General features: G+C 40.5%; 1 protein-coding gene and 1 non-coding gene across 2 annotated transcripts; one reads left to right on the top strand and one right to left on the bottom strand.

Moving 5' to 3' along the window:
* The first annotated feature begins 666 nt into the window (after nucleotides 1–666).
* On the top strand, nucleotides 667–748 carry trnas-gcu (transfer RNA serine (anticodon GCU)). The gene has a single exon. It is a non-coding gene; the product is annotated as a tRNA-Ser (tRNA).
* A 1,552-nt stretch (nucleotides 749–2,300) lies between these two features.
* On the bottom strand, nucleotides 2,301–11,841 carry gjb9a (gap junction protein beta 9a). The gene is made up of 4 exons (XM_049596326.1): nucleotides 11,664–11,841; nucleotides 6,157–6,369; nucleotides 4,340–4,641; nucleotides 2,301–4,216 (listed from the first exon to the last, which is right to left on the bottom strand). The coding sequence occupies exons 2-4, from the start codon at nucleotides 6,325–6,327 to the stop codon at nucleotides 3,874–3,876; spliced, it is 816 nt and encodes a 271-aa protein (XP_049452283.1). The 5' UTR covers nucleotides 6,328–6,369; nucleotides 11,664–11,841; the 3' UTR covers nucleotides 2,301–3,873.
* Between the last annotated feature and the right edge of the window lie 1,036 nt (nucleotides 11,842–12,877).

The following is a 12,877-nucleotide window of genomic DNA, read 5'->3' as shown; positions in this document are numbered from 1 at the left end:
ACATCTGACATTCAACATCAACACTGAGAAGGGAATTTGACCGAAATGAAAAAAGAATATAATAGTCTCCCAAAATTATGCCCATTTACTATCAGCACTTATAAGAGAAAGCTTTAAAAAAGAGAACTGTCAGTGTTCCACCACTTTAGTTTTGTGCTGTCATGATGCTGGGGGACTTGGAGGAGGCACATACAGTTTATTTTTATATATATATATATGATCCAGTCTAAGCAGCTAAGATATTCTGACATTTGTTAGCAAGTGGAATATTAAAACAAAATGTCAGCAAGGAAGATTTAGATGACAACAACGTTTTAAGTCTGCACAACTCAGAAATTTTTTACATTATTCAATTTCCCCCAAAAACACTGTAGAACAGCTGAGCTTCTCGCTTGCTAGTCAAAAAGAAGTCCCTACGTCACGTTCCACGGGCTCTGGCAAATACATTATAAACATAGTACACCACATAACAACCATAGATATAAGCTGTGTCCGAAATAATTCTCAATAACTACGTCCTACCATTATTCACTCATTCACTACTCCATTCTCCCTATATTTTGAACTATATAATGAGAGGTGAGTGATTTCACACAGCCATAGAATCAACTGCACAACCTAGGTGGCTGCTCTTCATATTGAGATAGGTTAGACAGAGCATGCGCAGACGAGGTGGCCGAGTGGTTAAGGCGATGGACTGCTAATCCATTGTGCTCTGCACGCGTGGGTTCGAATCCCATCCTCGTCGAACATTTTCGTGGTATCAAATAAAATAGTGCTAATGAAACAGATTATGGTAAGTCTATCTAACAAAAGTAGTGTTACAGTACAATTAAGAAAGGAGTTTTGTTTTGTAAAGAAACCAGTTTCTGTTTGTGTTGAAAACACTGGGAAACGGCAGAAAAGCGCTATTTAGGGATTTTTAGGAAGCCCTTGAAGGCAGCAACGGTTCGTGTGCTTCGTGTCTGTATGGTTGGTCTACCTGCGCCGTCCACGTGTGTTGAGGCAGCACTGGCTGCACGGGTAGTGTTGTGTAACCTATAGTCTTACCTTGGTGATTGATCAGTAAGTGTTCACTGTGCTGCCTCTTTTATACTAAGTGCCTTGCAAAATGTTCAATTTATACTTGGACAGAATCCCCAAAATGTCTAGATAAATACATAGCCTACTGTAGATATAATTAGGTTTACTTAACCTGGTAAATGCTGCCATCCAGTGGTAACAGGACATAAAAAAGTAAATCAAAATATCCATTTGCACAATAACCAATTTAATGGAAAAGTAGGTTACAAACCTCATGATGGCTGACTTTGTTTAGCTGCTTCAGTGTCATGTCTTGATGTCATGCATGCTGAATCACTGTCATTGCTCATGTTATTAGTAACCCTTCCTACTGAGAGACAAGCTGCCAGCAATGGGGGTGGACTCACACCTGTTGACCTAGATCACAGACTACCTCACAGGAAGACCACAGTATGTCAGGGTGAGCGACTGCTGCTCTGAGACTGCAATCAGCAACACTGGCACACCGCAGACGACTGTGCTCTCCCTTGTCTTGTTCTCCATGTACATTTCTGATTTCAAGTACAACTCTGAGTCATGCCACATGCATAAGTCCTCAGATGGCACTGCAATTGTAGGGTGTATTAAAAGTGGACAAGAGGGCGTGTACAGGAGTCTGGTGAAGGACTTTGTGAAAATGGTGGCGGTCAAACCATCTACAGCTGAACACCTCATAGATGGAGGTGGACTTTCGGAGGACCAGACCGCATCTGCAACTGGTCTCCATCGAGGGGGTCAATGGTCGATGTGGATGTGGTCAAGACCAACATATACCTGGGGCTGCAGCTGGATAACAAACTGGACTGGTCAGCAAACACTGACACTCCTGAGGAGGCTGGGGTCTTTCAACATCTGCAGGAAAGTCAAGTGTTGCCAGCGTTCTCTTCTGTGCTGTGGTGTGCTGGGGTGGCAGCATTAAGAAGAGGGACAGTACTCCACTGGACAGTGCTGCTCTTACACTTGAATTCAATCACCTTACATTGCAATACCTACACTGTCAGGTATTTCAATGTAAGGCGAGGTCCTTGGGTATTAAAATGATAGAGTCAAAACCTGCATACAATATTAAATATAACCTAAATTTGTTTATTGACAACTCCTGCTAAATTAGATTTTTTTTGAAGTCTTCCGTTTCTCTAGTGATCTTCTCCTTGATATTAGGAGCTGCATCGTACTGTACACATACCCTGCATATCTGTGGGGAAACATAATACAATAGACCTTTCTGCAAAGAAACATTGTCTAGACACATAGCTCAGCATTTTATTTTACAGACAATTAAATAAGCTATAGCATTGTATGGGTCAGTAAAAGCAAGTCTTAAAAAGAAACTATTGGACCACATTATGACATTCCAGTTGACTCGATCAGAGCAGAAGTGGTCTGCTGATCCTGTCTCTGAGGATTTAACCAATGATGAAAGTACAAATTACCTTGTCCTGTAACATCACTCTGCCAGCTCAGCTCGTGTCCAGCCGGTTAGAAATATCCTCCTAGCAAATATCCATAAAAAGACTTAGACCATTTCATACCGAGCCTTGAAAGTGCCAAAAGTGATCTTTTTTTTTTTAAACTATTTGCACAACATAAAAAAATTCTATCTTTCAGGACTTTAGGGACAAAAAGTTAGGGGCTGTGTCCCCCAAAACGATTTTCCTGCGGCCAGCGTATTTGTCCAATTATTCGTAATGGCAGCGCCATGTAATTAGGCTATGTCAGAGACGCCAGCAGCGTGACAAGGCAAAGAGAATCTAGTCGGCACTTTTGGTGAGTCGAACAATGTTTAACTTTGGGTCAAATGCTGCACCCATTACTGTCACTTTTCACTCAGCCGTCCGATCACAGTGGAGAGGAGGGACGAATACCACCAAGATCAACCATGACATCTTACATGAACAAGCGCTGATCAACAACAACAATGGAGGAAAAATATGTTAATACACTATATATATATATATATATATATATATATATATGTTCCTCTCATGAACAAACATAAACTGGTGGGTCTGTCCTCTCCCCATGTGCTTTAGCCTCCTCTTTACCCAGAATAGGTGTTCCACCTCGCACTGAAGTTTTTACTTCTGTGGATATTCCGTATTATAGCAACTAGACATAACCAAGCGTCTCAGCTGAACATACGCTGCACAAGCACTTTCTTGAGGAGTGCCTGGCATCTTCGGCTGGGACAAAAAAACGCTTTGATGGACATGAGACCTTAAATCTTGTTGGATAACAACACTTATGTCAGGCGTCAGCTCATCAAATTCCCAGTGACATTTTGGTGCCTTTAGTAGAAAAAAATATGAACGCACAGAGAACCAGAAGCGTCCTCTTATTCACGCAATTGATAAAGCTATTAACAGTGTTGAACATACCAAGACAAGTGCTGAAATTTACTTACACCAAGGTGTGATGTGTAACAAGACATACAACATATTGATGTTGATTCATAACCAACAATGCCCTGAAACACACCATCACAGTATCATGACATATGAAAGCCAGCTCCTGGATATTTGTCCTTGTATAGTCAGCCATAAGTTGGCACAAAGATAGAAATGTCATATCCATAGTAACACTAGAAGTCCTTTTCTTTAACAGTGTTCTGTAACATACAACCAGCCGGAGTTAGAGAGCCTTCCAACGGAGAGTCATAAATGTTTCATGGTGAGCTGGGTCACAGGATCACGATACACAGGATGAACCCTTTTATCAGTCTTTTGGTCTCATAACTTTATCAGGTAACTTTTGGTCCTGTTGTGTGGCCACCCGTAAGAAACAAATGCCCAGTTTGGTGACCCCTGAGTCCTACAAGGTCGTAGTTATGCCACCTTCTCTGATCTTCTCCCTCTTGTTCAAACTCAGCTGGCTGTCTGACAGTGTTGGATCAGTCTTACGATACTGGGATCTGGGCGGGGCCATGTTGGTGAGCTCATGCTGCTCGGCAAATAGGAGCCTCTCGTTGTCTTGGCGGACCCTCAACAACTTGGCAATGCGCTTACCGATGAGATAAAACATCTCGCAGATACACATGAAGATGCACAGCGCGCTGGATATGACCATGAACAACATGAAGATCTTTTTCTCTGTTGGACGACTGATGAAGCAGTCCACGGTGTTGGGGCAGGGTTCCAGTGAACACTTGGATAACCTAAAAGAAAAGAGTAGGCAGGAAGGCAGGAAAAAAATGTAATTTCAGTGCATATTCAGTTTGGCCATTCTCTTCAATTTTCATGTTTTTCTGCGATGATGAAAGTAATGGTATGAGCGTTACCTCGGCAGGTCATATCCGTGGTATATCCGATACAGGATGTAAAGAAATGATGTGTCGAATCCAGCTTTGAAGACCAAACTCAGCAGGTAGGTCCACCACAGGCCCCCTCTCTTCTTTCCAGGGTTGGCGTACAGGTGAGAGCCGTGGTGCAGCTCCACATATTTCCTGTCCTTTCCTTCACGGTACTTGACATGAGCCATCACCATCAGAGACGGGCAGGTGACAAAAATCAGCTGCAGCGCCCACAGACGGATGTGGGAGATGGGGAAGATGTGGTCATAGCAGATGTTGGTGCAGCCAGGCTGGAAACAAAGTAAAAGAACTTAAAAAAAAATGTAACTGCAATAGCCTTTTCTTTAGTGTCTCAGATGGGTAAAATGAGAGATAGAACAGGTTGTGTTTGTGCCAGAGGTAAAAACAAGGCACCTCAGAGGTTTAAAGAGGCAATTCTTTCATTTCTTACCATAGCTAATGCAGCTGTCATGAAATGATAAATACAAAACACAACACCACTGCTGCCAGAATTAAAGATCACCTGGGGGATGTGATGGAGGTTATAATGCTTCTATACAGGTAGGAAACTACCATGTATCTAAATCTGCAGCCCTTTAATTGGATCTGTGAAACAGACGTAAATCTTGACAGAAAAGCAGTACAGCCTACAGCAGTACTTTTCTTTGACTTACAGACAATTATGTAGTCAGCATGCTGCAGTTCATTTCTATTAGCTTTACAAGCCACTGTGTAAAAGAGAGCTATAGTAATAAAAAGGCTGTTTAATAATGATGATCACCTCCTGGTTATCTTCAGGAAAAAAGTGTTTGCATCGTAGGCTTCATATGCATCATATCAACATTTCTAAAGTGTAGCGACCAACAAATAACAAAACCAGTTGTGTTTTAGAATGGCATTGCTGTGTTTCCAGTAGCTTTTTAGCCACTTAATGTGGGTGTTTCATAGTGACCCACTGCTGTTTATCCACTGGACTAGGGATAGTGGCACAAAAAGTAATTGTTTTTTACCGAGACATTCTTGTGTTTGATCCTGTTATAGTTATTTTTATGGAGACACTGCTGCATTTCCTGCCAGGATAGTGCCAATTTTTGAATCAACTTTACAGCACTTCACAGAAACCCCACTACCCACTAACCTGACTGGTGTTTTGGCCACATGCATAGGCTACACTGTAGGCTCTCAAGTATAAATTTGCCTTTAACAACAGCATTGTAAAGAAACATAGAGTTTCAACATATCTGCTACATGATACGGTCAACTTGGGTGTGATGTCATTCCCTGCTTCGACCTTGAATTTTCGAGGTAAATGAAAAGCAGGCAGCAAAAGCCCACAGGTGATTTGAAGGTGTCAGATCCAATCCATGGAAAGAGTGCTAACAGCGCACAGTGCTAACAATGGTAACAGTGCTGACAGAGCTAACATTGTAACTGCCATATAAGTGCAGTGCAAAGCAGCGGCGATTAGCTAGCCAGTGGGACATATATAAACACGTAGATGCAGCTGGACCGTCTGCCACAACTAAGAACTTGGATAAAAGCTTGGATTACAACACAGACAGGGTGAGTTTGACTTCATTCCCTGCTAAAAACACCATTACCCCACTATATCTTTACATAGCAAATAGTCATTTATTGCTATATTTGTGCTTTGAAGTGTAGCACAGAGCTTATTTAGAGGACTGGATTTCATCATTAAACCTGGCATGATATTCGTGTGCTGCCACCTCCTGGAAAACTGATTTCTCTAGTAAACTGTGTAACATGTAGTACAGAAAAAAACAGTGTCCCTGTGTTGATCTTACCTGTCGAGTATTACAAACAAAGTCTTTGCTTTCATCACCCCAAACCCTCTGCGCTGCCACCACAAACACCAGGACACGGAACACAAAGACCATGGACAGCCAAATCCTCCCGAACGCAGTGGAGTATTTATTGACTCCACTCAACAGACTCTCCAGTCCCGACCAGTTCATCACTGCTGCTGCACTGGCCTGGGCAATAGACACGAGTGCACCCTGTAAAAGAGAGGAAGACAGAAACGTGGGTTATGTTTCCACAAGAAGAAGAGATCATAGCTGAATTACTTATTATTTTAGAGAATGTCGCTAACTGGCTTTGTTTCTACAATAATGAGGTCAAAGCTAGGCTTGCTTTGTTAAGGATTAGCCACATCTTGCCCAATCCAACAGAGAAGGCTACATTAAGACAACAAGGTGTGTCAGGCACAGAGCTTGCCTGGGCTCGCATGAAATCATTCATACAATCCGATCTGATCAGATCAGCCACGAGAGGAAGGTGACATTTCGAAAAGAAGTCTATCTAGTGTCTGTGGTTTTTTTTTTTTTTTTCATTTTACTGTTGCAACCAGCAAATTCAGTTGAAAGCCTCCCAACTTTTTTAATCCTTCATAAATTGTTATTCAGGGTTATTATCATAAGGCCTCTCACTACAGAGAGTCCGTGCTTCAGTATATAACAAGATGAACACAGGCCAGAGAGGATGGAAAATAAATGTCTTTGTAAGTTGGCTGCAGTCTTTGCTGGATAAATCAACGTGTATTGTTATCTTTTTTAAAGATAATTTTAAAGATGATTTTAAAGATTTTTTATATATAAAAATGTGGACAAGATAGTGCTTCTGTCTTCAGATATACAGCGTGTACAACCAGAATCTTTGAAGTCTGTCAAATACTGTAAAAACCTACCAACCAGGAAGAGAATCAAAATGACCACACTACAAAATATGCAAAGTAATTGCAAAAAGATTAAAAAAAGTAACTACCAAAACAGGCAAAACAACCACAAAGAGACACAAAATGTTTACAGAGACAGAAAACAACCAAAAAAAGACACAAAATTACCTCACTAACACACAAAATTACATCAGAGAGGCCAATCAACTACAAAAGACACAAACAACTCCACAAAGACACACAAAACAACTACAAAGAGACATAAAACAACCACTACATACAAACTCAAAACAAAAACTACAAGGAGACACAAAATAATGACTACAGCAATGTCTATGTGGCTCCTATGTAGGAGAGGTGGTGGGGGCCATTGCGTATCTATGCCCAGGGGCTCATTGTCTCATCATCTGCCCATGCACAGGAGGACAGGTAACCTTTAGTTCAACATTCTGGGAAATGTGCTTACTCTTAGTTACAGCCAGCAACTGGTTAGCTTATCTTAGCACAAAGACTGGAAAACGAGGAAAACAGCCTGGCTCCATCCAAAGCTGCCTACCAGCACCTCAAAAGCTGTAATTTCGATCTTGAAATATGAAAACAAGGTATTATCCTGTTGTGGTCAGATGGTAATCCCAGATTTGTGAAAACTCCCATGAGATGTCATGTTCCATGTTTCAAGTGATCGCCCAAATGATGATCTTTCCCTAACCCTAACCAAGTGCTTTTTGTACCTAAACCTTAACGGACTGCTACTATGTCAATAACCACATCATAAAACAGTGAGACAAGAACTTGATCAAGATCTTGAGGCGGCTTGCGAGAATTTCACTAATCTGGGGTTACTCTCTCGCCACAACCATAATAGAGTGCTCCAGGTATGGGCAGATGCTGAAGTTAGCATCGCCTTGGTTCGCTCAAAGCCAATGGGATGCAGAACATGCTTTGTTCAGCAAGATAATCTTCACAATCACCAGAGGTAAAAAGCTAACGTTAGGCTATAAACAAACTACGCACAGTTGCATGACCTAATGTTGCCACCACAACAAGGCTGTAAAGCTATGTTCTGCATGATGACGTTCTGTAGTCTCATTTAGCCACTCGATAGCGACTGCCTTTTTTTAAGACAACTTAAAGCTTCAAAATTGAGGAGTGGGGTATTTACTGAAGTATTTTATGTTGTTGAACAAAACATGAAAGTTCCTTCAGCTTGTGTTAACCACAGACCTTATTTCAGGCATCTAAATCCCATTAAAAAAAACACTGACTGTGAATTTTAAGTTCTAAACTTCAAATTCATTTCCTGGTTTTTAGGACTCATTTCCTGCACCACTCTATTTCCCAGAAAATTTCTGGCCCGGACCACTAACTTCCTGGAGTGTCCGCTGATTACCTTGCAACTACTCCCAACCAAGAAGTAATCAGACACATAAACTGCAAACAGCTAATTTACATTCTGCACTTCAGTTTGAAGCTAGCTGTGTCCACCTTTAATGAAGACTTCATGCTAATACAGGCTAACCAGCAGCCATGTCCAGCTACATACATAAATGAGAGTGTTATCAATCTGCTCATCTATATCTCAGCAAGAAAGGATTTCCTTACAGGAAACTAAAGGTGCTACTTTGCATGGAGTACTTGCCTTTCTTTAATCCATAGACTGTATATAAAGAATTAAGACCACAGTTACAGCTTTTCCTGTGACAAAGGGATACTACTATTACGAGTCAAAATGGCCACAGGGCTTGCACATGCTGTATTAAAGTAAAGTGCAGCATTTGTCACTAAAAGTCAACACAATTTTAATTCCACCCTAATTTGAAGCCACATCTGGCTACATGTTTGTGTGCTGTGTGTTTTTTCTAAAACTAAACAACCTTTATTTATCTTTATACTCCATCCTGTACACTGTTAATTCTGTCCACACAGCTGCCACGTGTGTTTTAACAGCAAGCATCGCTGCTGTTCTTGTCTCTGTCTGCTGCTGCTGAATGAACACTGTGGGAACAATAACGTGTGTGCCAAGGAAATGAGCTCCATGAATGAAACAGCCTTGTGTCATTAGTCCAGTATAAATACAACTTCAATCATAAAGCTCCTGGCACATGTGTTTCTGAGTTTAGGTTACCTAGATACTGGGCAGTGTGCGTGTTAAACAAATCTGTCTTTGTCCTGGCGAACAAAATCTAACTCTCATGGTTTCCATAGGTACACAGGGCCTGCATTTTACAAATAGAAATACCATACTGATATCTTCTTTTTTAAATTTGGAATATACTAATTTTCATTTCAGTCGGTGTTAAACGCAATAGTCATGAGGTTATTAAAATGAGTGTCTAGTTCAGCATGTTCCTATTTGCTGTGATCAAATAACAAACCTGTGCTTAAAGGCAGAAACATTAAGCACTGAAATTGTCATCTAGTTTTATTTAAAGGAACAGCTCATCCCAAAACCAAATCCACATATTTTCCTCTCTCCTGTAGTGCTATTTGTCTGTCTAGAATTTTTTGTGTGAGTTGCAGAGTGTTGGAGATATCGGCCAGAGAGACGTCTGTATTCTCTCCAGTATGATGGAGCTAAATGGCACTCAGCCTGTGGTGCTCAAAGTGACAAAAAAATACATTTGAAAAACTCAACAGCAATGTCTCTATCCAGAAATCTCAAGATAATCCACAGAACTTGTTGTGAGCAGTTTTATGTAGGAACTATTTTCTTCTCTTATACCCGCCACCCCAGAGAGAGGCATGCATCTACTGCTAGCTTACCTAGCATCACTGGGCTAGCTAACGCTCAAGCTCAGCCAAGGAGGACACCATTATTGTTTACATATTGCACTGTAACAAGATGGTGTAGTTTGGTAGAAAGAAAATAGTTCCTACATGAACCTGCTCACAACAACGTCTGTGGATTATCTTCAGTAACTGGGTCATATTGTTGAGTTTTTCAAATATTTTTTGGCATTTTGAGCACCACAAGCTGAGTGCCATCTAGCTCCATTATACTGAACAGAAGGCAGACATCTCTACAGCTGATATCTCCAACACTCAGCAACCCACACCAAAACAATCTAGACTAATAAACAGTTGTGCAGGTAAAAGGTAAAATATGATTTTGGAGTGAACTGTCCCTTTAAGGACAGACAACATTAACCAGTAAAACTGTAATCAAATTTAATTTAATTTCAAAAATGCATGCTTCTTTGATGAGTAGACAGAACAGATTTTTTAAAAATATTTTTAGAATATTTTGCTTTTTGTTTTTTCCACAACGATCATGCTTGAAGTCCCACTTAAGATTTATAATTCCTTATTAAATTGCTTTGTTTTTTTATACTGTTTGCTTATTGTACAGCTCTTTGCTTTTGTACAGCTTACTTACTTTACATATTCATATTGCTTTGTATTTTGTTTTTTTATACAGATGCTTCCTGTTTGCATTATCCCTTTGCTGCTAGCGTTGCAAATTTCCTCACTGTGGGATGAATAAATTATCTCACCTTAACACCACCTAAGGTTTCTGGCAGTGGTGTAGAGAAAGGTAAACACATGTATGAGGTATACCCACCTCTTTTGCTGGTCATTTACAGTATACCCACCTATTAGCTAAAAAAAACATTGGACATACAGGATAGTATATCCACTCCCTTCTCAGAAATGTACTCATCTACCTAGTAGTACATCCACCTCATCAACCACCACTACACCACTGGTTTCTGGAGCAGTTCGGGATCACGCAGTGTTTAGAAACAAGTAAAATATTTAGATTTCACTAAACAGGAGTGCCTCAACACTGTGGACTTTTCGGTGTTAACACTTTGAACTCGGGATTTACTTCACTGTCATTTAGTTTAGGCTAAATAAAATAGCCTACAGTTTTTAGGCTTGTGGTAGTAACACTGATACTGACCTTTTATAAAACATCAAATCTGGTCCAATTAATGCCACATATTATCCTGCTCTGATTATGATGAGACCAGGTTCTACATTAATATTTGTATATTTTAAACCTCCAACAGGCAAATACTTCAAAAATACCAAATGTTGGTTCATAATATGTGCATTAAAATTACCTGAGTTGTTTATGTGAAAGAATATAGTCACAAATCCAAGTGTGGAAATCGAATATATAGTAAAGAGTCATGTTCAGAAAACTGTTTTCATCTCAGGAAAGCATTAAGTCAGGCATTTCCTCCATGAAAACATCAGTCGCGCGGTATTTAAGTATTGCTTGATATACATCACTGTTTGTGTGGAAATGTTTAACTTAAAGAGGGCTACATTCCACAGTGCCTTTCCCTGTGTGCTGGATCTACAGTTTTAGGCTTTAGGGGAAAACACATTTTCTTTATACTGATTGCTCAACATCTTGCTGTACTTTGTGTCTTAGTCAAAGGAAAAGGAAGTGAATCTCCCATTGTGTGTGTATTAAAGGTTTTCCGCATATGTAGGCATGAAAAGCAACATGTACCATCTTGTTTTAGGGTAAATAAAGTAACATCATTTCTGTAACTGTCTGTGTTTCATTTAAACACTGCTGGCTACAGTCTTTTGTTTACTGTTCAGTCCTGACTTTTAACAAATGATACAAAATGAATGATATTCCAACAAAAAGAACCTTACCTAGTGCTGAAACCAAATCCCCAAACCCACTGAGTCGTCACCAGCAGGAGAAGAATCACAGCTATACAAAAGTAAGTTCAATATAGTGAAGTAAAAACTGGTCAAAACTATTCCACAGACTTTTCTCGCTCTGTCTGTCTCCGCTCTCTTGCCCTTCCCTCAGAAATCTTGCCAAACCAGATTCAACAGCTGCTACGTCACACGCATGCACACACACACACACACACACACACAAACTTTACATGCTCTGGCTTGTCAGTGTGTGGGATACAGGGAGACTCCACTCCCTATGAGCCATGTAACCTAACACCTCATCAATAGGTAAAGAAACAGACACATATGCTTTATTGAGCAGGTTGACAAAACATCCATCCTTGCCAGCCAGAGTGTGTGTGTGTGTGTGTGTGTGTGTGTGTGTGTGTGTGTGTGTGTGTGTATGTGTTAGTGGGTGTGTGTGTATGTGTGTAGGAAAAAGAGAGTAAGAAATGGAGAGATGCCACACCCTTTATGTTGTTAACTCCCAAGATGCCTGTGGGGAGTAATGCAAATGTGTTTTAACAGTGAGCAGTGTGTTTACATGGCAACAGACTGACAGAGTGAACTCGCGTATTGCCAGTTTATTTGAAAGAAAGTAACAGCGTCAAATAAACTAGAATAAATGCTATAGTATGTATTTGGTGCCTTAGGCAAGCCCCCGCCTTGTTGACCAGGACCAGCAGGATGACTCACTGTCTTCTGTGAATTGGCTTCCCATCAAGTTAAGGATTTATTTTAAGGTTCTTATTTTACAGAGCCCTGCATGGTCACATATCACTATACATATCTGATCTCACTTGTAGGTCACTTAGGTCTCCTAACCAGAGCTTATTGGTTGTCCTTTATGCTCAGCTGAAAACAAAAGGTGACGGTGTGTTTGAAGTGGTGGCTCTGACACTGTGGAATGCTGCCATGACATATGATGTACCATCTCTGTGTTATCTTTACAAAGCAGCTGAAGACTCACTTATTTAAATGTACCTTTCTCTTGTCCCGTGCTGTCTGGTGTTAATGTCCCTGAACAGATACAGGTGTCTGCTAACATTTTATTAAGTTTTTCAGAGCCCAACCCAAACATGAAAAGCACAGTTTTATTGAATGTACAAAGAGTGCTGAGGGTTGGTTGGGACACTTTATTCTGGGCTAACAATATCATTTGCATAGGAAAAAAAGCAGTG

This window comes from Epinephelus fuscoguttatus, linkage group LG14 (assembly GCF_011397635.1).
Source record: "Epinephelus fuscoguttatus linkage group LG14, E.fuscoguttatus.final_Chr_v1".
NCBI classification, from domain to species: Eukaryota; Metazoa; Chordata; class Actinopteri; order Perciformes; family Serranidae; genus Epinephelus; species Epinephelus fuscoguttatus.
Note: the sequence above shows the minus strand (reverse complement) of the source record. Positions and strands in the feature narration are given on the sequence as shown.